At 35.8% G+C, this 24633-nt stretch overlaps 1 protein-coding gene across 11 annotated transcripts in view; it reads right to left on the bottom strand.

Moving 5' to 3' along the window:
- STAU2 (staufen double-stranded RNA binding protein 2) overlaps positions 1–24633 on the bottom strand; it is a 322366-nt gene that overhangs the window by 252383 nt on the left and 45350 nt on the right. For 7 of the 11 annotated variants that reach the window (XM_080800581.1, XM_080800579.1, XM_080800583.1 and 4 more), the window contains 2 exons: positions 23650–23780; positions 8324–8483 (listed from right to left, as the gene is read on the bottom strand). In XM_080800581.1, coding sequence (XP_080656707.1) covers positions 8324–8483; positions 23650–23763 — 274 coding nt within the window. In that variant the 5' untranslated portion in view covers positions 23764–23780. The remainder of the gene's footprint in view (positions 1–8323; positions 8484–23649; positions 23781–24633) is intronic. The other 4 variants (XM_080800578.1, XM_080800584.1, XM_080800577.1 and 1 more) reach the window with 1 other exon arrangement.

Here is a 24633-nt window from a genome sequence, read left to right as displayed (position 1 = left end):
TACATTTTGAATTTTTTCTATAACCAACAACAGAACAAAGTAAATCTACTAATGCTTTCTGGAAACAATCGTAAAAGATAGATACTGAAGCATTTACAGATGAAGTGATACATCTGAGGTTTCTTTCAAAATAATTCAGAGGAGGGGTGTCTGGGTAGCTCAGTGGGTTGAGGCCTCTGCCTTCGGCTCAGGTCATGATCCCAGGGTCCTGGGATCAAGTCCCGCATCGCATTGGGCTCTCTGCTCAGCAGGAAGCCTGCTTCCCTTCCTCTCTCTCTGCCTGCCTCTCTGCCTACTTATGATCTTTCTCTGTGTCAAATAAATAAATAAAATCTTTTTTAAAAATTAAAAAATAATAATAATAATAAAAATTCAGAGGAGAGACATGAGAAACAAGACTCGCCACCACATGTGGATAACTGTTGAAGGCAATGATGGGTATGAAGATATTCACTACCTTATTTGCTCTACTTTTGTAAAATTGTGAAATACTGTAACACACACAGTAAATTATTACATCACATTATTTTGAGTATCAAAAGAGGTTATTTCGTAAAACATTATGTTTATGTTCCATATAACAAATAATGTTCATAACAAATATGAATCTGAAGTTTTTATAGAAAATAAAATTTATTTTTTCAGTGTAAATCCTGTACTATTTTGTTGGAATTATGCCTTTTGCAACAAACATTTAAGACTCCATTCATCACATACAAAAACAGGTTCCCTCATTGCAGCAAAGAAACTGGGACTTGCAGAAAGCACCCACCGGGGGTGGTGGAACCTGACACAAAGCACAACCAGCAGCCACATCCTAAGAGTCAGTAACTGCTCACTTTGTGTCCCAGTTCCAAAGAATTTATGTGAAACCACTAAAGAGTGTGATAAGAACAGGAACTAAACCAAGGTTAAGGGGAAAAACAAAGAGTGTAGAAGGACAAAGGAGGTGGAAAAGAAAAAAGATGTGCATAAGAAAAGAATGTTAACGTACTGAATAGTAAGTCCAATTAGTCCAAACCCCTAATTTAATACCAACACTCAGGGCAGAGGAAGAGAAAATCAAGAATAAGGGGATTCCCTTCTCTTTCTTTCTTTCCTATAGTATTTTACTGAGGGATAAGTAAAATGCACAAACCTTAAGCATACAAATCTACAAATCACTACACATTGTAAACACTCAGGGACCACCATTCAGATCAAGATATGAATGTTTTCATCACCTAGAAAGTTCCATCATGGATATTTCCAGTCAATACCCCCCTCCCCAAGTTACCTATTCTGACTTCTGTCATCAGAGTTTTGCCTGTTCTTCAAACCTGAATATGTACTATTCTGTCTTGCTTCTTTCACTCCATATAACAATTTTGTTAAATATTTCAGTATTGTAAACATTTTTTTTTAAATCACTGAATAGGAGTCTACTGAATGGATACATCGGTTTATCTATTCTGCTGTTGATGGGACATCGAGTTGTTTCCAGTTGGGAGCAATTAAGTCTAAAGCCACAGTGTTTCAGCAGACACACACACTCAGTTCTCTTAGGCATGTCTCTAGCAGCAGAACTGCTACTAGATCATAGAGCATGTTTATGGTTAGCTTTATTAGAAACTGTCTAACAGTCTTCTAGAGGTCTAACACCAAAGAGCAGTCTATATCTTTTTAGAAGTTTAAGTTTTTCTTATTTCATATTGATAGCAGTTTAATAATTAACATGTTAGTCAGCTGTAAGATTTATGTCATTCTGCATTCTACTTTGCAACAATCATACAGACACAAATAGCATAAAGTTCAAATGGAGAAAAAAAGAAAAGGTAAAAAAGTTTGAAAGACCTCATCCTTTAAGAAGGGCAATAAACAGGAAACTAATGTGTCTAAAAATCATCAATGAGGTGATTTTAATGCCCTGGTAGGATATACTATACCAAAACAGGGTTTTAAGCTAGGTAAAAGGATTGTATTCATATCATTTAAATAAATTAATGATTTCATATAAATTCCTCATTTGAAAGTAAGGCTGCCGTCTATGTTCTTCACAGAAACGTGAGCTGATCTTCGTGAGGGAGAGTGGAGAAGCAGCAGACAAGTGTGAACTGTGCTGAAGAGGTTTTGACCCTGGGAGCCAAGTATCTCCACTTGTTTCAGAAAGAACTAGTTTGCCACCACGGCATGTGCACAGCCTCTCTACTTACACAATAAGGCATCCATGGTAAACACTTATAGAGTAACTTCCAACTATGAGAGCCTGCAAGTAATGCTAAGCACCACTCCAGCAGGTGCGGGCAGGAGCCACGTTGCATAAAGATGATCACGACACAGCATCCTCAGGCGTCAAAGCTGACACCGTCAACACAGAATCCATCTCTGGTGTTTTTTCGGTAGATTGAAGGAAACTTCTGTATATATCAGTGATAAATATAACAAGGCTAACTTATTATATATACAAAATACATAACAACTACTATGGATTCCCATTATGTGGAAGGTGAAAGAGAAATGCCACAGCTAGTTTTCAAGGACCTACATATTGCTAACACTCAAGGAAACAGCTTTGTAAGCAGTTAGAATAGTCCCTGGAACACAGCAGTCACTCAGTAAATATTTGTTCAAAGAATGAACTGACTGATTAACCAACCAAGGTTGCTTAAAGAAATGGCTGGTGCCAGGGCCAGGATAAGGAACATATGAGATGACCTGGGAACATCTTACTGAGCCAGAAAGTAAGAAGTGCTCAAGAATGATGAAAATAGTAGAAGACACTAGAGTCAACTGGAACCATACCGCTGGTCAAGTCTGTGACAAATTGAGAATCGAAATAAATAATGATAGATTATAAACCTGTAAGTAAAATAGGAATCCAAGAGTCTATAGTGATAGAAATAAATGAACAAAAAAAAAAATGAGGGGAAAGAGAAAATTCTAGGGTAGAATGCCAACTAATAAATCTTTAAAAAAAAATTGGAATCAAAACATCACACTTTTAAGAGAAAATAAGTTTCTGTTGTTTTAAGCCACATAAATCAATCAATCAATCACTCTGTGGCACTCTTCAGAGTATTGCTGATTCGGAAAAGAATCGTTAGTAAATGCCAAATCTGGTAGGTGAACGTAAGTTTCATGAGGAACAGAATGTTTATATAGTCCCAAAGTTTCTCCTCAGAAAATACTTATTAGTTCCTTATTATTTAATAAGAAAACATACTTACTAATTATACTGTGCCTAGCAAACATATTCTTCACCAAGTGACAAAAGTCATCACTAATGGGACAAATCAGTATCAGGTTTATCCTGATAGGCAACACTGAACTAATAAGCCCACACCACTGCAACAATCATGCTAAAAATGCATAAAATCATGAGGCAACTCCAGATAAACTCAATTGAGGGGCAGTCTACAAATGATGTGGCCTGTATTATTCAAAAACGTCATGGTCGTAAAAGACAAGAACTCCAAGGAACTATTCCAAATTGAAGAAGAATGAAAAGAAATGATAAATACATGACCCCAATTAGATCCTGGACATACAAAGGATATTACTGGGACAGCCAATGAAGGAAGAATGGAGTCTTTGTGATACATGATAATACCAGATCAATGTTAACTTCCTGACAGGAGAATGGCCATGTACTCAGGAACAGTACACCGAAGTACTAAGGGGAATGGGACCACAGGTTTTTTTAAAATGGGAAAATTATATCAACTGGCACTCTACAACAGAGGTCTCAATACCAACAACCATATGAAAAGGTGCTCACCCTCATTAGTTATTAAGGAAATGAAAATTAAAACAACACTGAATTACTACCATACCCGCAGAAGAACAGCTAAAATTTTTAAAGCTGAAGAGACCAAATGTTGACAAGGATGTAGAGAGCTCTCATGCATTGCTAGTAGGGAAGGAAAATTATACTTTGACATGATGTATTATGTATGCATTTACTGTGTGTGTATTTTTTTCAAGTAGGAACCTGGAATGGGGAAAACTTTTTTTTTTTTTTTGAGACACAGGAGTCCCTAAATTGGGACGGGGCAAAAAGAGAGGGGGTTTTGCTCTGTTGCCCACGTTGGAGTGCAGTGGCTATTCACAAGCACAATCCCACTACTCCGATGTGTTCTATTTCCAACCTGGGCTGGTTCACCCCGCCTTAGGCAACCTGGTGGCCCCTGCTCCCAGGGTCACTGTATGAATGCCAAACTTAGTGCAGACACTCCATCACCATGGCGCACTGCAGCCCAGGACGTCTGGACCAAGTGACCTTTCTGCCTCTGCTTCCTAAGTAGCTGCGACTACATGTCAGCCGTACGTCTCATGAACGTTTGGGGTTTTTTTTGGTTTTGATTTTTGTTTTTGTTTCTGTTTTGTCATCCTGACCCTTTGATTGTTGAAATTAAAAAAATAAAAGATACTTTAACACAATGGTGAACATACAGGGCAAAAGCAAATAAAATTTAATGTTGAGTTAAGTAGCAAGCTGAATGTTTGGGCCTCCAAATTGCTTAAAAATGGTTATGTTCACAGTTTACAGCAGTTGGCTTATAGGTGAGAGAATCATCAAAGTTTTTCCAACTGAACATCCAAGGAAATTCTTATTTCATGGACATACTTTAATTGCTGCTCTAATTCACTATTCAAACTGGCCAAAACTATGATAGTTTCCTCACTGTGTCTAACGATGGCTCAATAGCTTTCTTACCTTTCCCAATAGGTCTAGGAATAAAAGACCGTGATGTAAGAACAGCAGCTATGATACCTGTCTTTCATGTATGCTTACTGACTTTCGGTCTTAATTCTTATTCTGATTTGCATGAGCACATGCATAACCCATGACCCAACAGTTCCTATACTAGGTTACATTCCCAACAAAGATGTATATGTACAAGACTGGTCACAGCAGTTTTATTTCTAAGAGCCCAAAACTGGAAACAATCTAAATGTCCATCAATAGCACAATGAATAAATAAATTATGGTATATTCATGAAATGGCTACTATACAGCAATGAAATACTATATACTGGTAAATACAACATGGATGAATCTCACAGATGTAACACTGAGAAAAAGAAGCTATCACAAAAGAGTACAGTGCATGATTCTAATAAGCAGGCACAATGAATTTAAGACCGACAAGCAGACTAGTGGATCCTTTGGAGTTGTATGACCACTTAAAGGGGGTATGAGGGAAGCTTCTGGAGTACTGATAAAGCCTGTGGTACTGGTAAAGTGTTAACAGTGCAAAAAACCATTAAGGCTTTACAATTATAATTTGTGCATGTAACTTTACCTTCTCAGCTCACTGCAGCACTCAACAGCAGAAACTCATCTCCACTGGTCTTTCAGACTCTCCTATTTCCTTCCCCTGACTCCCTTGCTGGTTTACCTCCCATTATAATTCTAAAGTGGACCTGATGCAGAGATGGGCACACACTGCTCCTGCTTCACACTGTATGCTCCGAACAGCTCGCTCTCTATTATGGCTTCAACCACTGGATCAACAACACTGGTCCTTCTGTTCCATTCCCACTGCCATTCCCAAAGCTCTCATAGAACAGGGAGCATATAGTACTCAATGCAGGGGAGTTTCTTTTCTTTTCTTCACCCATAAACTATGGCAATGGTTTCCTAACTTATCTTGCTTTTAGTATTTTCCACCTTCAAGCCACATATAAACTGAATTTCCTAAAATGATGTTTTGAACACATCATCCACTAGCTTGTAAACACTAGTCGCCAAAACTACAGATAAAATCTGATCTCCTAAAACTGGCATTCAAGTCCATCACAATTCATCCCTACTGTATCTCCAGTCTTATCTCGTCCTAGTCACTTACCCACTCTAATTAAAAACCACTCCCCGCAATTTTTTTTTTTTTTTACCAAAACTATCATCCACAGTCCTATTTCCAATGCCTTTCCTCACCTTCTGCCTAGAATATTCTTTCCTCAACTCTATACCTGCCTACTCTCCATTCAAGGACCTTATCTTCCCTCAAGTACTCCCATCCATGTCTATCATTACTTATAATAATGATGAGTGTTATTATTCACTTGGTACTTAATCTTTACCATTAAATTATGTGCTTTATGTATACAACTGTAAAATTTTCACAGAAAAGGACAATGTTTTACTTCTCTTAAATATATAAAAGCAAGTGCTTAATACATAGAGACAGCGGTATGGTACTAATGATCAATCAGTAATCTAAAGAGATTTTTAAAAATTATAAAAGCAGACCGTCTCTTACCAACTTCAAATGACTAGAATAGGTGTTTTTCTTTGTTGTAGTAATATTTTGCTTATTTAAACTTCCTTAATAAATACTACAATCAGTTGAACAGAAGCAAAAGGAGTAATAGGAAATTCATGCAGTTTTGGAAAAAGCTGTCCTTGAAAGAATAGACTATGTCTACTTAGCATACGCCACTTGAGAAAGAAAGAAGCATTAGATGATTATAAGCAGGAGCATATGGACTCTAATGAAATATACAGAGTCATTTGTGGAAGGAAAAAGTTTTTTTTTACTCCATCACAAAAATACCTAAAGTATTATTTGTTAGAAGGTAAACTCTTAAATTAATAAATTAATGAGTAAATGGATGTAGGGTTAGTACTAAACTTATGGAACTTTATTAACTTGATGTTATCGATTCATGCATTATGTCCAATATAGGTTTGTCTCTTCCAAACAGATGACTGGATGCACAATGTTGTTGGTATTACATGCAACTGGAACAACTCTTTAAAATTATTCTTAGGAGATAAAAATCAGAAAACTTGTTTACTTAGCGTTATATCACACACAGATTTTTTTGGGGGGTTTGTGGGTTTCTTTTTTTTTTTTTTTTTAAACATTTTATTTATTTGACAGAGAGAGACACAGCGAGAGAGGGAACACAAGCAGAGGGAGTGGGAGAGGGAGAACCAGGCTCCCCACTGAGCAGGAAGCCCGATGCGGGGCTCGATCCCAGGACCGTAGGATCATGACCTGAGCCAAAGGCAGACACCCAACAACTGAGCCACCCAGGTGCCCCGGGTTTGTGGGTTTCTTAATAAACTTCCATAAGTATTCTAAATTTGAGCGGTTCTATCAACCATTTCTACACCAACAAGCAAAATAAGATGCTTAGGTCTAACTGTATAATTTTTTATTAAGCTAAAATAAAGAATAACTATTTTTAATTATTAAACTGTACATTTTTATATGTTATATAAAAAGAGAAATTAATCATTTCTTTTTTTAAAAGATTTTATTTATTGATTTGACAGAGAGAAAGCACAAGTAAGCAGAGTGGCAGGCAGAGGGAGAGAGAGAAGCTGACTCTCTGCTGAGCAGAGCGCCCAATGCGGAGCTTGATCTCAGGACCCTGGGATTGTGACCTGAGCCAAAGGCAGCCTCTTAACCAACTGAGCCACCCAGGTGCCCCCTCTATCTTTATTTTAGAAAAAACTCAGGCACTGCAGCATTATTTATAATAACCAACTTGTGGAAGCAGCCCAAGCATAGACAAGCATCTGTGTCCATCCATAGATGAATGGATAAAGAAGATTTATCTTCTTTATCTTTATAGATAGATAGATAGATATCTTCTTTATAGATATATCTTCTTTATAGATAGATAGATATCAGAACATAGGAATATTACTTAGCCATAAAAAAAGAATAAAATCTTGCATTTGCAATGACATGGATGGGGCAAGACAGTATTATGCTAATTGAAATAAGTCAGTTTGAGAAAGACAAATACTGTATGATTTCACTCATAAGTGAATATAAGATACAAAATAAATGAACAAAGGAAATAAGAGAGAGAGAGAGAGACAAACCAAGAAATGGACTCTTAACTACAGAGAACAAAATGATGGTCACCAGAGGAGAGTAGAGTGGGGGGATGGGGGAAATAGGTGACAGGAATTAAAGAGTACACTTATCAGGATGAGCACTCAGTAATGTGTAGACTTTTTGAATCACTATATTGTACATCTGTAACTAACATAACACTATATGTTAACTATAATGGAATTAAAATTAAAAACCTAAAAAAAAAAAACCTCAATCATACTTTCTGTTCTTTGTATCCAAATGTATTTTTGCAACATTTAAAAAGTAAATAATGCATCTTTAGAGTATCAACAAAGCAAATTTTTAAAATAATTATAATTACCTTCCTCATTCTCTCACCTTCAATTACAATTCAGTTGTTTTGTGTGTGTGTGCTATTAATACCTCTTGACTATACAAATGGCCTGCTATAAAGAAAAATACAGAGAAGAGCACATATAGAACACAACAACACAACAGAAGGAAACAAGTAAGTGCCATACCTGGGTTATTATTAACATTACTTTTGGGTGGTTTCTGAACTGGTTTGGGAAGTGTTGATTCAGTCAAAGCTTTGTTAGCAACGGCTTGTTGGGCCTTCTTTATACTGCTCCCTTCGGATTCCCATGTCTGCTCACCAAGACTCAGTTGCACTGAGAACATCTTCGAAAAACATAAAGAGACAGAAAATATTAAATTTTTCAGGAAATAAAATATACTGTCTGAGAGAAAAACAGATATACCATAGAATCAAATTTTAGAGCTAGGGGTGACCTTACAAATTATTTGCACTAAAATATTATCCCACCTAGTGAAATCATTTTAAGAGATTGTACCAGATCCTGTTCTATCCATTCAAAAGCATAGCAGCAGCACTAAGTGAACATTTGGGGTAGAATAAAGCAAGAAGAAATCACTTCCCTAAATAGAACGATATTGTTAATGTCATTCAAATAGTCCTCATAAAAGCAGAATAAGTAAAGGAAGATGAGAAACTAAGAGAATCCACAAGGCCCTGTCTCTGTAATACTTATAAAATCTAACACCTTAAATGTCATACTTAGTACAATCTAGTCAAAGAGTCAGGAAATCCTTCTAAATATTATGTCACCAGGAAACTCTCAATCCTCCACAATCAACATTTAACCAGTCACCAAATTCTGTTAATTTTAACCTCACAAATATTTCTCAAAGCTCTCTCTCTAAAAGCAAACAAACAAACAAACAAAACTCCTCAAATCCAACTGTACCACCTCAACCAACCTCAGGTTAAAAATCTTTCAATGGTCCCACTGTGGTGTGGTACAAAAGTTCTTTTTGTCCATCTTCATTTCATAACCACCCTTTCCTATATCATCTGAATATTCCATTCACACAATTATTTCCATGAGAGTTCAAAAGCTATTGTTCACCTTCTAATATTGAGAATCAAGTTACAGAATACACAATCTACTGTTTTCCATAGAACGCCTACTACTTTGTAGCAATACAAAATATTAACCCCAAGATACTTTTTTTTTTTTAAGGATTTTATTTATTTGGCAGAGAGAGGTCACAAGTAGGCGGAGAGGCAGGCAGAGAGAGAGGGGGAAGCAGGCTCCCTGCCGAGCAGAGAGCCCGATGCAGGGCTCGATCCCAGGACCCTGAGATCATGACCTGAGCCGAAGGCAGAGGCTTAACCCACTGAGCCACCCAGGCGCCCCAACCCCAAGATACTTTTAATTAATTAATTTTTGTTTGACTCTCGAGACAGCCCCACGAAAGAACCGCTCTCAATTTCATGCAGAGATAAGGGAACAGGCTTAGAGAGAATTGATTTGCCCACAGTCCTATAGTTCGTAACTGATTCAACTCTGGCTGTTCAGACACCAACCAAGGTCACGGCATGCCGTGCTGCCCTCATCAGTGGAGTAAACTCAACTCCTAAATTTGTTTTCTTTTTCCTTCCTGGGTGTTTCAGTATTTATCAAGTTCGTTTTTGTTTTTGTTTTTAGGATTTGAGAGAAAGAGAGAGAGAAACTGCTAGCGTTGAGTGCAGAGAGGAGCAGAGGGGACAAGCAGTCTCCCTGCTGAGCCTGGGGGACCCTGAGACCATGACCCGAGCCAAGGTAGACGCTTAACAGGCTGAGCCCCCAGGAACCCCCATGATGATTTATTCTTTCTCACAATTCTAAATTCTTAATTTAGAATTAAATTTAATTCTTTAATTCTTGGGGTCAAAATATTAACCCCAATATACTTTTAATTAAAAAGATATTTTTAATTTAATTTAAAATTTTTTCATTAAAAAGAAATAAATGTATATTCGCAGGAAGGAGATCAGGTAGAACATACCTTAACCAAGTGATTAAAGTTAGCATCATCAATAATCATACAAACTAATACCATGTACCTCCTGATATGATCCAATGAGAAGCATTTAGTATTCTTGGCCAAAAATGTTTAACCTGAATCTAATCACTGGAAGAAAATCAGACAAGCTAGATTATGGTATATTCCATAAGACAACTGGCCTAAACTCTTAAAAAATGTCAATGTCATGAAAGGAAAAAGACACAACAAAAGAATATGCCATAATCTAGATTTGTCTGGTTTTTCCCATGATTAATCCATATGATTTAACCTTTTCTGCTTCCTAATCTTCTAGATGTCACTATTTTCCTAGGCTCACAGGCCATACACCTTCAAGAGGTCTTCTTTGTCTCCATTTCTCTCTCCATTTTCACCTGCATCCAGTTATCAAGCTGCTGATTCAACTTCAAAAATATTTTTCAGATCTGGCCTCCTCTCTTTATGCTCTTCACCAATGTCTTAGCAAGGAATATCAACCTCTCTCCCCTAAATTACTATAAGACCATTCTAACACCATTCCCTTAACGTAAGACATTCCCATTCAAACAATCCTTGTGACCACCACCAACATGAATATTCTATAAAACACAAATGTATCCAAGTCAATCCTCTGCTTTTCTGAAACTTCTCTAAAGGATCCCATTAGCTTATCGTACACCTAAAACTAATACAATATTTTATGTCAATTATATCTCAATAAAACTGGAAAAAACAAAAAGAATCCCACTAAAATACAAATTTAATAATTTAAATAAGAAATGCTAGGACGCATTTATGAGTTTAAGTAGTAGCTTTACCATTTACTATGTGCAAAGTTAGGACAGTTACCTATTCTTTCTGTTTCCTTATTTGTTTAATAAACTGGGACTAAAAAGAACACATAGAATTGTTGTGAAAATTAAAACAAAAGGATGTAAATGCTGCCACTTGAAAGGCAGAGATTGTCAAATTTGATTAAAAAAGGAAAAAGCACAATCTGGGGTGCCTGGTTGGCTCAGTCAGTTAAGCATCTGCCTTCAGCTCAGGTCATGGTCCTGGGGTCTGAGATTAAGCCTAGCATTGGGTTCCAAGCTAGGCAGGAAGTCTGTTTCTCCCTCCCCCACTGGCGCTCTGCCCTTCTTGTGTTCTCTCTCTCTCTCTCTCTCTCTCTGCAATAAATAAAATCTTTAAAAAAAGCAAAATCCAACTACATGCTTCCTACAAGTAATGCATTTCAACTATAAAGATGACAGAAAAAATGTATCGTGCTAACATAAGTCAATGAAAAGTTAGATGACTATATTAATATCAAGCAAAGTAGATTTCAGAGTAAAGATTAATACCAATGATAACAAAGGTAATTTCTTAAGGATAAAGGGGCCGATTAATGAAAAAGACATAACAATCCAGAACATTTATTAACTAATAACACAGCTTCAAAATATATGAAGCAAAAATAAATGTAACTACAAAGTAAAAAAAAAAAAAAAATCCACAATTTACATCAGAAATCAATGTCCCCTTAATAGGTGACATAGCAATTAATAAGCAATCACAAAGAATATAGTAGAAATGAACATACTATAAACCAACAAAACCTGATGGGCATTTTTAGAACTCTCTACCCAAAAAGAGCAGAAAATACATTTGCTCTCAATTTCTCACAAAACATTCACGAAGAAGATATTCTAGACCATAAAACAAGTCTCAATAAATTCAAAGGATTCAATGAAGCAAAGTATGTTCTCTAACCACAATGGAATTAAGTTAGAAACTAATAACAGAAAAATCTCTGGAAAATCTCCAAACATTTAGAAACTAAGTAATGTATTTCTAAATAACGCATAGGTAAAAGATTAAATCAAAATGGAAATTAGAAGGTTTAAAACTGAATAAAAATGAAAATACTACTTCTTAGAAGATTAAATTAAAATAGTTCTAAGAGGAAATCTCTAGAACTAAATGCCTGTTCTAGAAAACTAAGGTCTCAAGTTAACTTTAGTTTCAATCTTAAGAAACTAGAAAAAGAAGAGCAAATCAAATCTGACATTACAGGGGCTCAGGCAGTTAAGTATCTGACTCTTGATTTCAGCTCAGGTCTCAGGGTTGTGGGATTAAGCCCCATGCCGGGCTCTGTGCTCAATGGGAGTCTGCCTGGATTCTCTCTCTGCCCCCACCCTTCACACACGCATGTGCACGCTCTCTAACAAATAAATAAATCTTAATTTTTTTAAAAAAACTGAAGTTAACAGAAAAAAAAGTACTAAAGATAAAAGTAAACAATGAAACAAAATAAAACCAAATAGATCAATAAAACCAAGAGCTGATTCTTCACAGAGATCAATAAAATTGGTAAACCTACAGCCAGACTAATCTTGGGGGAAAAAAAGACATAAATCACTAATATCAGGAAATGAGAGAAGCAACATCACTCCAGATTCCTAAAGCATTAAAAAGATAACAAGGGAGTATTTTTAACAACTTTATACCAATAAACTCAACAACTTAAATTCTGTGAAAGACACAATTACTAAAGCTCATTCAAGAAGAAATAAGTAATCCAAATAGTCCTATAAATGTTAAAGAAATTGAATCTGTAGTTTAAAATCTTTCCTCAAAGAAAACTACAGGCCCAGATGGTCTCAATGATAAATTCTACTAAATATTGAAGGAAGAAGTAATACCAGTTCACATAAAGTCTTCCCAAAAAAAGAGTAAGATATTATTAGGGAAAACAATATAAATCAAAACTACAGACCAATATCTCTGATAAAGACAGATGTAAAAATCCTTCACAAAATATTAAAAACAAGGAATGCAAACTGGCATAGATACTCTGGAAAACAGTATAGAGGTTCCTCAAACAGTTAAAAACAGAACTACCCTATGATCCATTTTGTATTTACCCAAAGAATACAAAAACACTAATTCAAAAAGATATATGTAATCCGATGTTTACAGCAGCATTATCTACAACAGCCAATTATGGAAACAACCAAAGCATCCATCATCTAATGAATGGAGAAAGAAGATGTGGTACAAAGGGAAGACCCATAAGGCTAGCCAGCAGATCTCTCAACAGAAATTTGGCAAGCCAGAAGGGAGTGGCATGATATACTCAACATGCTAAATGGGAAAAATCTGCAGCCAAGAATACTCTATCCAACAAGGCTATCAATCAGAATAGAAGGAGAGACAAAGAGTTTCTCAGACCAACAAAAACTTAAGGAGTCCATGACCACTCAACCAGCCCTGCAAGCAATATTAAAGGGAACTCTTTGAGTGGAAAGGAAAGACCAGAAGTGACAAAGACAAGAAAAGAACACAGAAAATCTCCAGAAACAATGACAAAACAAGTAATAAAATGGCACTGAAGGGGCTCCTGGGTGGCTCAGTCAGTTAAGCGTCTGTCTTCAGCTAGGGTCATGATCCTAGAGTACTGGAATGGATCCCTGCATCAGGCTCCCTGCTCAGCGGGGAGCCTGCTTTTCCCTCTCCCTCTGCCTGTCGCTCCCCCTACTTGTGCTCTCTCTCTCCCTCTCTCTCTCTCTAATAAATAAATAAAATCTTTTTTAAAAAATGTAACAAATATATTATCAATAATTACTCTGAAGGTAAATGGACTAAATGCTCCAATCAAAAGAGATAAAGTGTCAGAATGGGTAAGAAAACAAGAGCCATCTATACGTTGCCTACAAGAGACTCATTTTAAAGACACCTGCAGATTGAAAGTGAGGGGATGGAGAAACATTTATCATGCAAATGGATGTCAAAAGAAAGCTGGAGTAGCAATACTTTCATCATACAAACAAGATTTTAAACCCAAGACTGTAACAGGAGATGAAGAGAATCCCTATATCATAATAAAAGGTACCATCCAGTAAGAAAAATCTAACAATTGTAAGTATTTATGCCCCCAACATGGGAGTACCCAAATACATAAAACAATTAATAACAAACATTAAGGAAATCCTTGATAATAATACAATAATAGTAGGGAACTTTAACACCCACTTACAGCACTACATAGATTGTCTAAGCAGAAGATCAACAAGGAAACAAGGGCTTTGAATGACACAATGAAACAGATGGACTTCACAGGTATATTCAGAACACTCCATCCTAAAGAAACAGAATACACATTCTTTTCAAGTGCACATGGGACATGCTCCAGTACAGATCACATACTGGATCAAAAAACAGGCCTCAACAAGTACAAAAAGATTGGGATCATACCATTCATATTTTCTGACCACAAAGCTATGAAACTTAAAGTCAACCACAAGAAAAAATTTGGAAAGACCACAAATACAAGGAGGTTAAACAACATGCTTCTAAACAATGAATGTGTCAACCAGGAAATCAAAGAAGAAATTAAAAAATCCATGGAAAACGAATGAAGATGAAAACACAATGATCCAAAACATCTGGGATGCAGCAAAAGGAGTCCTAGGAGGGGCACCTGGGTGGCTCAGTGGGTTAAAGCCTCTGCCTTCGGCTCAGGTCATGATCTCAGGGTCCTGGGATCCAGCCCCACATCGGGCTCTCTGCTCTGCAGGGAGTCTGCTTCCCCAACCCCCACCTCTCTCTGCCTGCCTCTCTGCCTACTTGTGATCTATCTCTCTCTCTCCCTCTAAAAAAAAAAAAAAGGAGTCCTAGGAGGGAGATATATAGCAATACAGGCCTACCTCAAGAAGCAAGAAAAATCTCAAATATACAACCTAACCTTACACCTAAAGAAGCTAGAAAAAGAACAACAAATGAAGCCTAAAGCCTGCAGAAAAAGGGAAATAATAAAGTTTAGAGCAAAAGTAAAGGATGAAGGAACTAAAATAACAACAGAACAGATGAAACCAGGAGCTGGTTCTTTGAAAAAATTAATAAAATTGATAAATCCTGAGCCAGACTCATCGAAAAGAAAAAAGGACCCAAATAAATAAAATCACAAATGAGAGAAAAGAAATCATGACCAACACCACAGAAATATAAACAATTATTAGTGAGTATTATGAAAAACTATATACCAACAAATTGGACAACCTGGGAGAAATGGATAAAAATAAATACATAAGCTACCAAAACAAAGAGGAAGAAATAGAAAACCTGAACAGACCAATAACAACCAAAGAAATTATATCAGTAATCAAAAATCTCCCAAAAAATGAAAGTCCAATTTGAGAGGCGGAGTTGGGGGTTTGGAGAGTAGAAAGGAAAAAAAGAAACAAGATGGGATCAGGAGGGAGACAAACCATAAAAGACTCTTAATCTCACAAAACAAACTGAGGGTTGCTGGGGCGGGGGTGGGAGGGGTATGGAGAGGGTGGTTGGGTTATGGACATTGGGGAGGGTATGTGAAACGGTGAGTGCTGTGAAGTGGGTAAGCCTGACAATTCACAGACCTGTACCCCTGGGGCAAATAATACATTATATGTCAATAAAAATAATTAGTAAATAAATACATAACTAAAAATGAAAATCCAGGGTCAGATGGTTTCACAGATAAATTCTACCAAACATTTTTTTTAAGATTTTATTTATTTATTTGACACAGAGAGAGAGAGAGAGAGAGAGGGAATACAAGCAGGGGAAGTGGAAGAGGGAGAAGCAGGCTTCCCACTGAGCAGGGAGCCCAATGTGGGCTTTGATCCCAGGACCCTAGGATCATGACCTTAGCAAAGGCAGACGCTTAATGATTGAGACACCCAGGCGCCCCTCTACCAAACATTTTAAAGAAAAGTTAATACCAAAAAATAGAATGGGAGGAAAACTTCCAAATTCATTGTATGAGGCCAGCATTACACTGATACCAAAACAAGACAAAGACTCCACTAAAAAAGAGAACTACAGGCCAATATCGCTGATGAACACAGATGCAAAAATTCTCAATAAAATACTAGCAAATCAAATCCAACAGTATATTTTAAAAAATCATTCACAATGTTCAAGTGGGATATATTTCTGTTTGCAGGGTGGTTCAGTATTTACAAATCAATCAATGTGATATACCATATCAATAAAAGAAAGGATAAGAACCATGTAATCCTTTCAATAGATGCAGAAAAAGCATTTGATAAAGTACAACATCCATTCACGATAAAAACACTCAACAAAGCAGGTTTTGAGGGAACATACCTCAACATCATAAAAAAGGCCATATTTTAAAAACCAGCTAATATCATCCTCAACGGGGAAAAACTGTGAGTATTTCCTCTATGGTCAGGAAGAAGATGGGAATATCCACTCTCACCACTATTATTTAATGTAGTACTGAAAGTCCTAGCCACAGTAATCAGACAACAAAAAGAAATAAAAGGTATGAAAATCAGAAAGTAAGGAGTCAAACTTCTACTATTTGCAGATGTCAAGACATTCTATGTAGAAAACCCAAAAGACTTCACCACAAAATTGCTAAAATTGATACACAAATTCAGTAAAATCACATGATACAAAATCAATGTACAGAAATCTGTTGCATTTCTATACACCAATGAAGCTGAAAAAGAAATTAAGGAAACAATCACATTTACAATTACACCAAAAACCATAAGATACCCAGGAATAAAACTAACCAAAGAGGTAAAAGATCTATACAACACTGAAAACTATAAAACACTGATGAAATTGAAGAGGACACAAAGAAATGGAAAAACATTCCTTGTTCATGGACTGGAGGAACAAATACTATTAAAATGTCTATATTATCCCAAGCAATCTACACATCTATTGCAATCCCTATCAAAATACCACAAGCGTTTTTTCACAGAACGAGAACAAACAATCCCAAAATTTGTGTGAACCCCAAAAAGCCAAAGCCATCTTGAAAAAGAAAAGCAAAGCTGGAGGCATCACAATTCCAGACTGCCAGTTGTATTACAAAGCTGTAGTGATCAAGACAGTATGGTACTGGCATAAAAATAGACATGTAGATCAAGAGAACAGAATAGAAAACCCAGAAATGGACCCACAACTATATGGTCAATTAATCTTCAACAAAGCAGGAAAGAATATCCAACGGAAAAAAGTCCATCTCTTCAACAAATGATGTTGGGAAACTGGTCAGCAACATGCAAAAGAATGAAACTGGACCACTTTCTTATACTACACACAAAAATAAATTCAAAATGGATGAAGGATCTAACTGTGAGACATGAAACCATTAAAATCCAAAAGCAGAACAAGGCAGTAACTTCCTTGACATCAACTGTTGCAACTCCTTACTAGATTATTTCCTAAGGCAAAGGAAACAAGAGCAAAAATAAACTACTGAGACTTCATCAAATAAAAAGCTTCTGCACAGCAAAAGAAAGAATCAACAAAAATAAAAGTCAACCTATGGAATGGGAGAAGATACCTGCAAACGACATATCTAATTAAGGGTCAGTATCCAAAATATATAAATATATAGAGAGATCCAAAATATATAAATATATAAAACTCAATACCCAAAAAACAAATAATCCATTAAAAATGGGCAAAACAACATGAATAAACATTTTTTCAAGGAAGACATACAGATGGCCAACAGATACCTAAAAAGATGCTCAATGTCACTAATCATCAGGGAAATACAAGTCAAAACCACAATGAGATATCACCTCACAGCAGTCAGAATGGCTAAAATGAACAACACAGGAAATAACAGCTGTTGGCGAGGATGCAGAGAAAGGGGAACCCTCCTACACTGTTGGTGGGAATGCAAACTGGTGCAGCCACTCTGGAAAACAGTATGTTGGTTCCTCAAAATGTTAAATATAGAAGTACCCTATAATCTGGCAACTGCACAACTAGGTATTTACCCAAAGGATACAAAAATACTAATTCAAAGGGATTTATACACCCCAGTGTTTATAGCAGCATTATCTATAAAAGCCAAATTAGGGAAAGAAGCCAAATGTTCACTGACTGATAAATGGATAATGAAGATGTGGGAGATAGATATGTGTGTGTGTGTGCGCATGTGCACACACACACACACGGAATAGTATTCAGCCATAAAAAAGAATGAAATCTTGCCATTTGCAACGACATGGATGGAACTACAAAGAATAATCCTAAGCAAAGTCAGTCAGAAAAAGACAAATACTGTATGATTTCACTCATGTGGAATTTAAGAAACAAAACAAAGGGGGATAAAAAGAAAGAGGAAGGCAAACCAAAACAGCCTCTTAACTATAGAAAACAAACTGATGGTTACCAGAGGGAAAGTAAGTGGGAAGATGGGTAGAATAGGTGATGGGGACTAAGGACTGCACTTGTTGTGATGAGCACCAGGTGCCATATAGAGTGCTGAATCACTATAATTTATACCTGAAACTAATACTATATTTTATGTTAACCAACTGGAATTTAAATAAAAGCTTAAAAAATACATTAAATGGGATCCATCAATATGGAAATGAGCTAATACATTACAACCAAGTGTTTTATCCCAGAAATGCAAGGTAGAGTCTGCTTTTGAAAGTCAATCAACGTAATTCAAAATATTGAGATCAAAAAAACAGAAAAACCATATATTACCATCTCAATCAACGTAGAACCACATGACAAAAATCAACATCTATTCATGTTAAAAACTCTCAGTAAATGTTAAGTAGAAAGGAATTTCTTCAGTCTGATAAAAGGCATCTACAAAAAAGGTACATCTAACATGACAATTAATGGGGGGAAACTGAAATGACTGCCCATAAGATCAGGAATAAATTGAGAGCTGTCTGCTGTCATCACTTGTATTCAACATTGCACTGAAGTTCTAGCCAATGCAATCAGGCAAGAGAAACAAATAAGACATTAAGATTGGAAAGTAGGATTAAAACCTGTCTTCATGAGGGCCTGGGTGACTCAATCAGTTAAATATCTGCCTTCAGCTAGGTCACGATCCCAAGGTCCTGGGATCAAGCCCCAAGTCAGGGAGCCTGCTTCTCCCTCTCCTCCCCACTCATGCTCTCTTTCACTATCTCTGCCTCTTTCTCTCTCAAATAAATAAATAAAATCTTTAAAAATAAAAAATAAAATACATAGAAATTTATTCAAAATGTCTTTATTAAAAAATGACATGTGGGGGCGCCTGGGTGGCTCGGTGGGTTAAAGCCTCTGCCTTTGGCTCGGGTCATGATCCCAGGGTCCTGGGATTGAGCCCGCATGGGGCTCTCTGCTCAGCAGGGAGCCTGCTTCCTCCTCTCTCTCTCTCTGCCTGCCTCTCTGCCTACTTGTGATCTCTATCTGTCAAGTAAATAAGTAACCTCTTTAAAAAAAAGTTATAAAAAAAAAAAATGACATGTGGAACCCCCCCAAAAAATCTAAAAAGGAATTTTTTAAAAATCAACTGGAACTGATAAATGAGTTTAGCAAGATTTCAGAACACTGCATCAATACACAAAAATTGCTGTATTTTTATACAAGAGCAAAAACCAATAAGAACAAGAAACTATAATTTAAAAAACATGACCACAGGCAAAAGCATCAAAAATATGAAATACTGGGACATCTGGGTGGCTCAGTCGGTTAAACGTCTGCTTTTGGCTCAGGTCACGATCCCAAGGTCCTGGGATCAAGTCCCACATTCTTGCTCAGCAGGGAGCCTGCTTCTCCCTCTTTTAGACACTCCCCCTGCTTGTGCTCTCTCTCTTTCTCTGACAAACTAAAAAAATAAATAAACTCTTAAAAAATATATGAAATACTTAGGGATAAGTCTAAAGCTGTAAAATACTTTACTGAAAACTACAAATATTGTTGAGAGAAATTAAATAATATCTAAATAAATGAGAAATATTTTGTTGGTGTGTTGGAAGACTCGATTTTCCTACCATGTCAATTTGCCCCAAACTGAGCTATACAGTCACAGCAGTTCTATTCAAAATCCCAGCAGGGTGTTTTATAGAAAAGACAAGCTGATTTTAAATTCATATAAAAATGCAAAGGAACAATCTGAAAAAGAAGAACAAAATTAATAGACTACTACTCCTAGATTTCAAGAATTATAAAGCTACTGCAAACCAAACAGCACAGCCTTTGCATAAAGATGAGAAAATAAATCAATGGAATAGAAAAGACTCCAGAAATGAACACATACATGGACAGCTAATTTTTGACAAAGATGCACAGCAACGCTGTGAAGAAAGGATAATCTCTTCAACAACTGGACATCCATTTGCAAAAAAATAAATAGGCCTTGCTACATCTCACATGACATACAAAAATTAACACAAAATGGCAGTTAGATCTAAATGTAACAGCTAAAGCAATAAAGTATCTAGGAAAAAAACATAGGAGAAAATCTTATGATAGTGCATGATGCAAAGATGTCTTAGACTTGATACCAAAAGTACAGGGAACAAATGGATAAACGAATTCATCAAAATTAACTACTGCTCTCTAAAGATGCTGTTTAAAAAAAGAAAAGATAAGCCACAGAGTAGGAGGAAATAATTTCCAAACATATATCTAATAAGGGACTTGTACCCACAATATCCAAAGAGAGACATCAGAGAAGACACCAAAGTAGGAAGCTCTGACTAAGGAAAAGTGCCTATGATATAGGAAATATCAATATCAATAGATATTTTGCCAAGGATTTTTTTAATCCAATATTCTACTAACAAGCAGTGATATAATTATCTGAGTACCCCCATCAACATAGTTGCTAAGAATTTACAAATCATCATTCCATTAAACTACACTAGAACAGATACTGAATTTCTCAAATTACAGATGAGAAAACTGAAACTCTAAATCACTTGTTCAAGGCCACGTAAGCTGGATAATGTAGAGCAAAGATCAAGTTTGACAAATCTAGCTAGCATAAAAGTATATAAATAAAAAGACTACTTGGCTTCAAGGCCACTGGGTGATACTGTCTCCCTCAGTGATACCTATTCCAAAGTAAACCTCAGAGTGCAGCTACTGGAGTTTTCTTAACACTGACTCATGCATACCGAAAACTTCTCAAAATTGGGAAATAGAGGAACAGAAGAAAATACATTTTGTCTTCTTTCTGGTTCTCTTCCTTATACTTTACATTGTAATAGCTTTCTTTACAGGTTTGAAAAGTAAAAATGACAATCCGTTAAAAAAAAAGAACTGTATGTAGGTAACTAGGAGATAAAGCAATGTCACAATAACTCACACTAATATAAGTGATACCAAATTACTTCAGCGTTCAACTTGAAAGTGAGCAGAAAAACAAAAGGGGGCAAGGAAAACATTACAATTTGTTAATAGTCACACATTAAAAGTTGCATTAAGTTGTTCAGATTCTGTAAGACTCAGTGGAGGAAAGAAGATCACTACTTCCCATCAACGAGTATGTATGAAAAGATAATTTACACCACTCTGAAGACGTTTATCTTGTGTTTCTCAACTCTGGATGCACATTTGAGTCATCTGAGGGCTTAAAAATAATCCCAGCGTCTGGGCTTCATCCAGGACCAATCAAATTAGAATTTCTGAGGGTAAGACTCATGCATAAGTGTTGTTTAAAGCTTCCTTGGTGATTTCAATGAACAACCAAGGTTGAGAACCACTACTGTAAGTATGTGTACATATAACATATAAACATATATATGTACATAAATATGTAAATTGTTATGTAACTGGTTAATCTCCCAAGAAAATAAGTGATACTTAGCAAGTGCTAACCAAGGGGAAGACTGCTGAGTGTACATACAAAGCATATGGAATTTAAGCTGGGTAAGAACCATATGAGGAATGAGGGGAGTGAGAGGTGGTAAAAGGGTGGTAGAATCGATAGATTTGTGGCATGGAAGAAGTACTAAAATTAAATAAGGAATGAACTAGAAAGTTAGGAGGTGTCAGAGAGAGATGAATGCTTGAGATTAAGACTATAGAGGGTCTTGCAGTTACTGGTTATGATAAAGTCAAAAATATGATCACAGGAATGAGTGGCTAGAGGAGAGGGAAGCAAGATAACAAAAATACAATGACTGAAATGTCAGCATGTTGGAACAATCATCTACTTAGTGAAATCATCGAAAATTAAAACACGATGAGTCAGAGTAAAAGTGAAGCATGAGAAATGTGATGGAATCACCCAGAGGTCAACAAATGATTACTGTGAGGTGACATGGGTTAGCCTATTAACATGAAATTGAAAGCTGGGGAGTCACCTCAAGGAAGAATTCCTGGAATTACAAACGAGGAGCTAGGAAGACAGTTCCTCCAAGAGCCATAAAATATAGAAGAACAATAACCTTAATAAAGCTCAGTCTAGTACAAAGTAATGACCAACATGTACAGCACAGCATTTACTACACCTGAGGAAGACAGGTCCTGCTAAGGCCCAGTGGAGGGATCAGAGAAGTTTCACAGAGGTTTAGAAGATGTGCTGTGTGAGCTTAGTGTTCAAAAATGCATAAGAACAAAAGGACCTTCAAGGCAGGGAGACACTACAACATAGGTGAAGCAGAGAGATGTGAAAAAAACATGAACCATTCCAAGAAATGCAACAGTTCAATGTGATAAGGGCAGAACAGGAATGAATACAAAATGAGTACGAATTAATGGGTACAAAAGAGAGTCAGGATAAATGACTTAACAGGTAGACCAAGGCCACAACTTTATTCTCTACGTAAATGATATAATGACAAATTAAACTGTTGCCCATAAATCCTTCATAAAAGTCTCTAATAGGGAAGAAAATTAACAGATTTCAGTTTAATCTCACATATCTTACTTTGAAGGAGGTACTAGAAAACAATTATATAATCCAATAGCCATTGCTTTATACAGATTAACCAATTTGAAGATCAATTGTTTCCACATAAAAAATTTACGATCATAAATTCAAAATTAAAAATGTACCATGGGAATTTGTGTACAACTGAGACTTTTTAAAACATATAAATAAAGTTCAAACATAAATGTATTAATTATAGACTTCCTTATAACATATATATAAACATATATATGAGGCTGTATGTAAATATAAATTGCTCTCCCACTCAAGAGAACAATATTATAAATGAATGCATAAATAACAACAATATTGCTACATACAACTTTTATAAATGATGAAACTTATAACTGCATATCACAATGGAAAAGATGTCTCACTAGGTAACTTGTTATATTTACTCTGTGTCCATTTTACTTTAAAAGCTATAATTTAATGGAAAGAACACTGCATTTGGGAGCCAAAGAACACATATTCAAGTGCTGGCACAGGCACATATGAGCTATTATTAAAGCAAGTCACTTAACTTTTCTGTGTGTAAGTTAATTTACAAAACAGAAATCAAAATCCACATCTCCTGATCTGTTAAGGTTTTTGTGAAGCACCAAATCTGACAGAGCTTTGTAAACCATAATGAGCGATAAAATTGTTTAGTTACAGACTTCTAAATATTATTAATATAGAACTAAAAGCCTTCAGGTCATCTGCTGCCCCTCCCTCCACCCCCCAATGAAGCACAATTAAAACCTGAGATGATAAATCTGATAGACTTTGATAAGCATGTCTCACCACCTCTCTTCATAACCTTACCTTCGAATGAGCAGGCCCTCTTTCTTTCAGAAGTTTATACTGGGGTTGGACTCTATTGAAACGGGCTAACTCATTTACCAGACACATTGGAGTTTTCTCTTTGGGGTTTGCCATTTTATCTTGGAGAGAAGCTGTAAATAAAAAGGCTTTAAAGTTTTTGTGAAGAATGACTTTAAAATGGAAGAAAAGCTAGTTTTGACTTTTTTAGATCGACGTCAGATTGTAAATTTGGATTAAATTATTTTCATGAATTTTATATAAAAAATTCAAAACATCTAAAGTGTTCCATTACATGCAACAGAAATATGTATCACATTTTTAACAATAAATTAAGGTAACTTTTTCCCTAAGTACCTAAATTGCTCTCTATACATTTTTTATAATAGCACACATACAGATTTTTAAATAATATGATTATAATCATTTTTAGTTTATCTTATAACTTTCCTTTCCTCTCAAAAAATTTTAGCATAAAAACATAATTCTCCTGATTCTTATTACTATAAAACTATATTCTGTCTACCTTTTTATCATTTGATCTTACTTTTTTCTTCCTTCTAATTTTGAGGCAGTATATTAATTGAAAAAGCTCTAGATTTGGGAATGGAGTCTAAGCTTAAGTACTAGCTCTTCCAACTACTATTTTTAGTAACTTCCTTTTCTTTTTTTTTTTTTCATAAAATTTTAAAAGAAGTAGAAAGGATAATTTAACAAATGTCCAAGTTCTTACCCCTTAGAACTGAAATTAATATTTTCCAAGTTTAAGTCTCATTAAAAAAATAAAAACAAAACAAAACAGTATTATATTCCAGTTAAGGTCCATTTATCTTTTCCAGAAACCACTACTAAATGAATTTAGAATATATCCCTCTGGAATATTTTATAATACGTTTACATGCATGCATGTATATCCATGAAAATACAGTCTTGAGATATATATGGTTTTGCAGTCACATTAATAGTAATATTACATAATTTTCACAA

The sequence above is a fragment of the Martes martes genome (genome assembly GCF_963455335.1).
Source record: "Martes martes genome assembly, chromosome: 4".
Taxonomy (NCBI): Eukaryota; Metazoa; Chordata; class Mammalia; order Carnivora; family Mustelidae; genus Martes; species Martes martes.
This window is presented reverse-complemented; position numbering and strand designations above follow the sequence as displayed.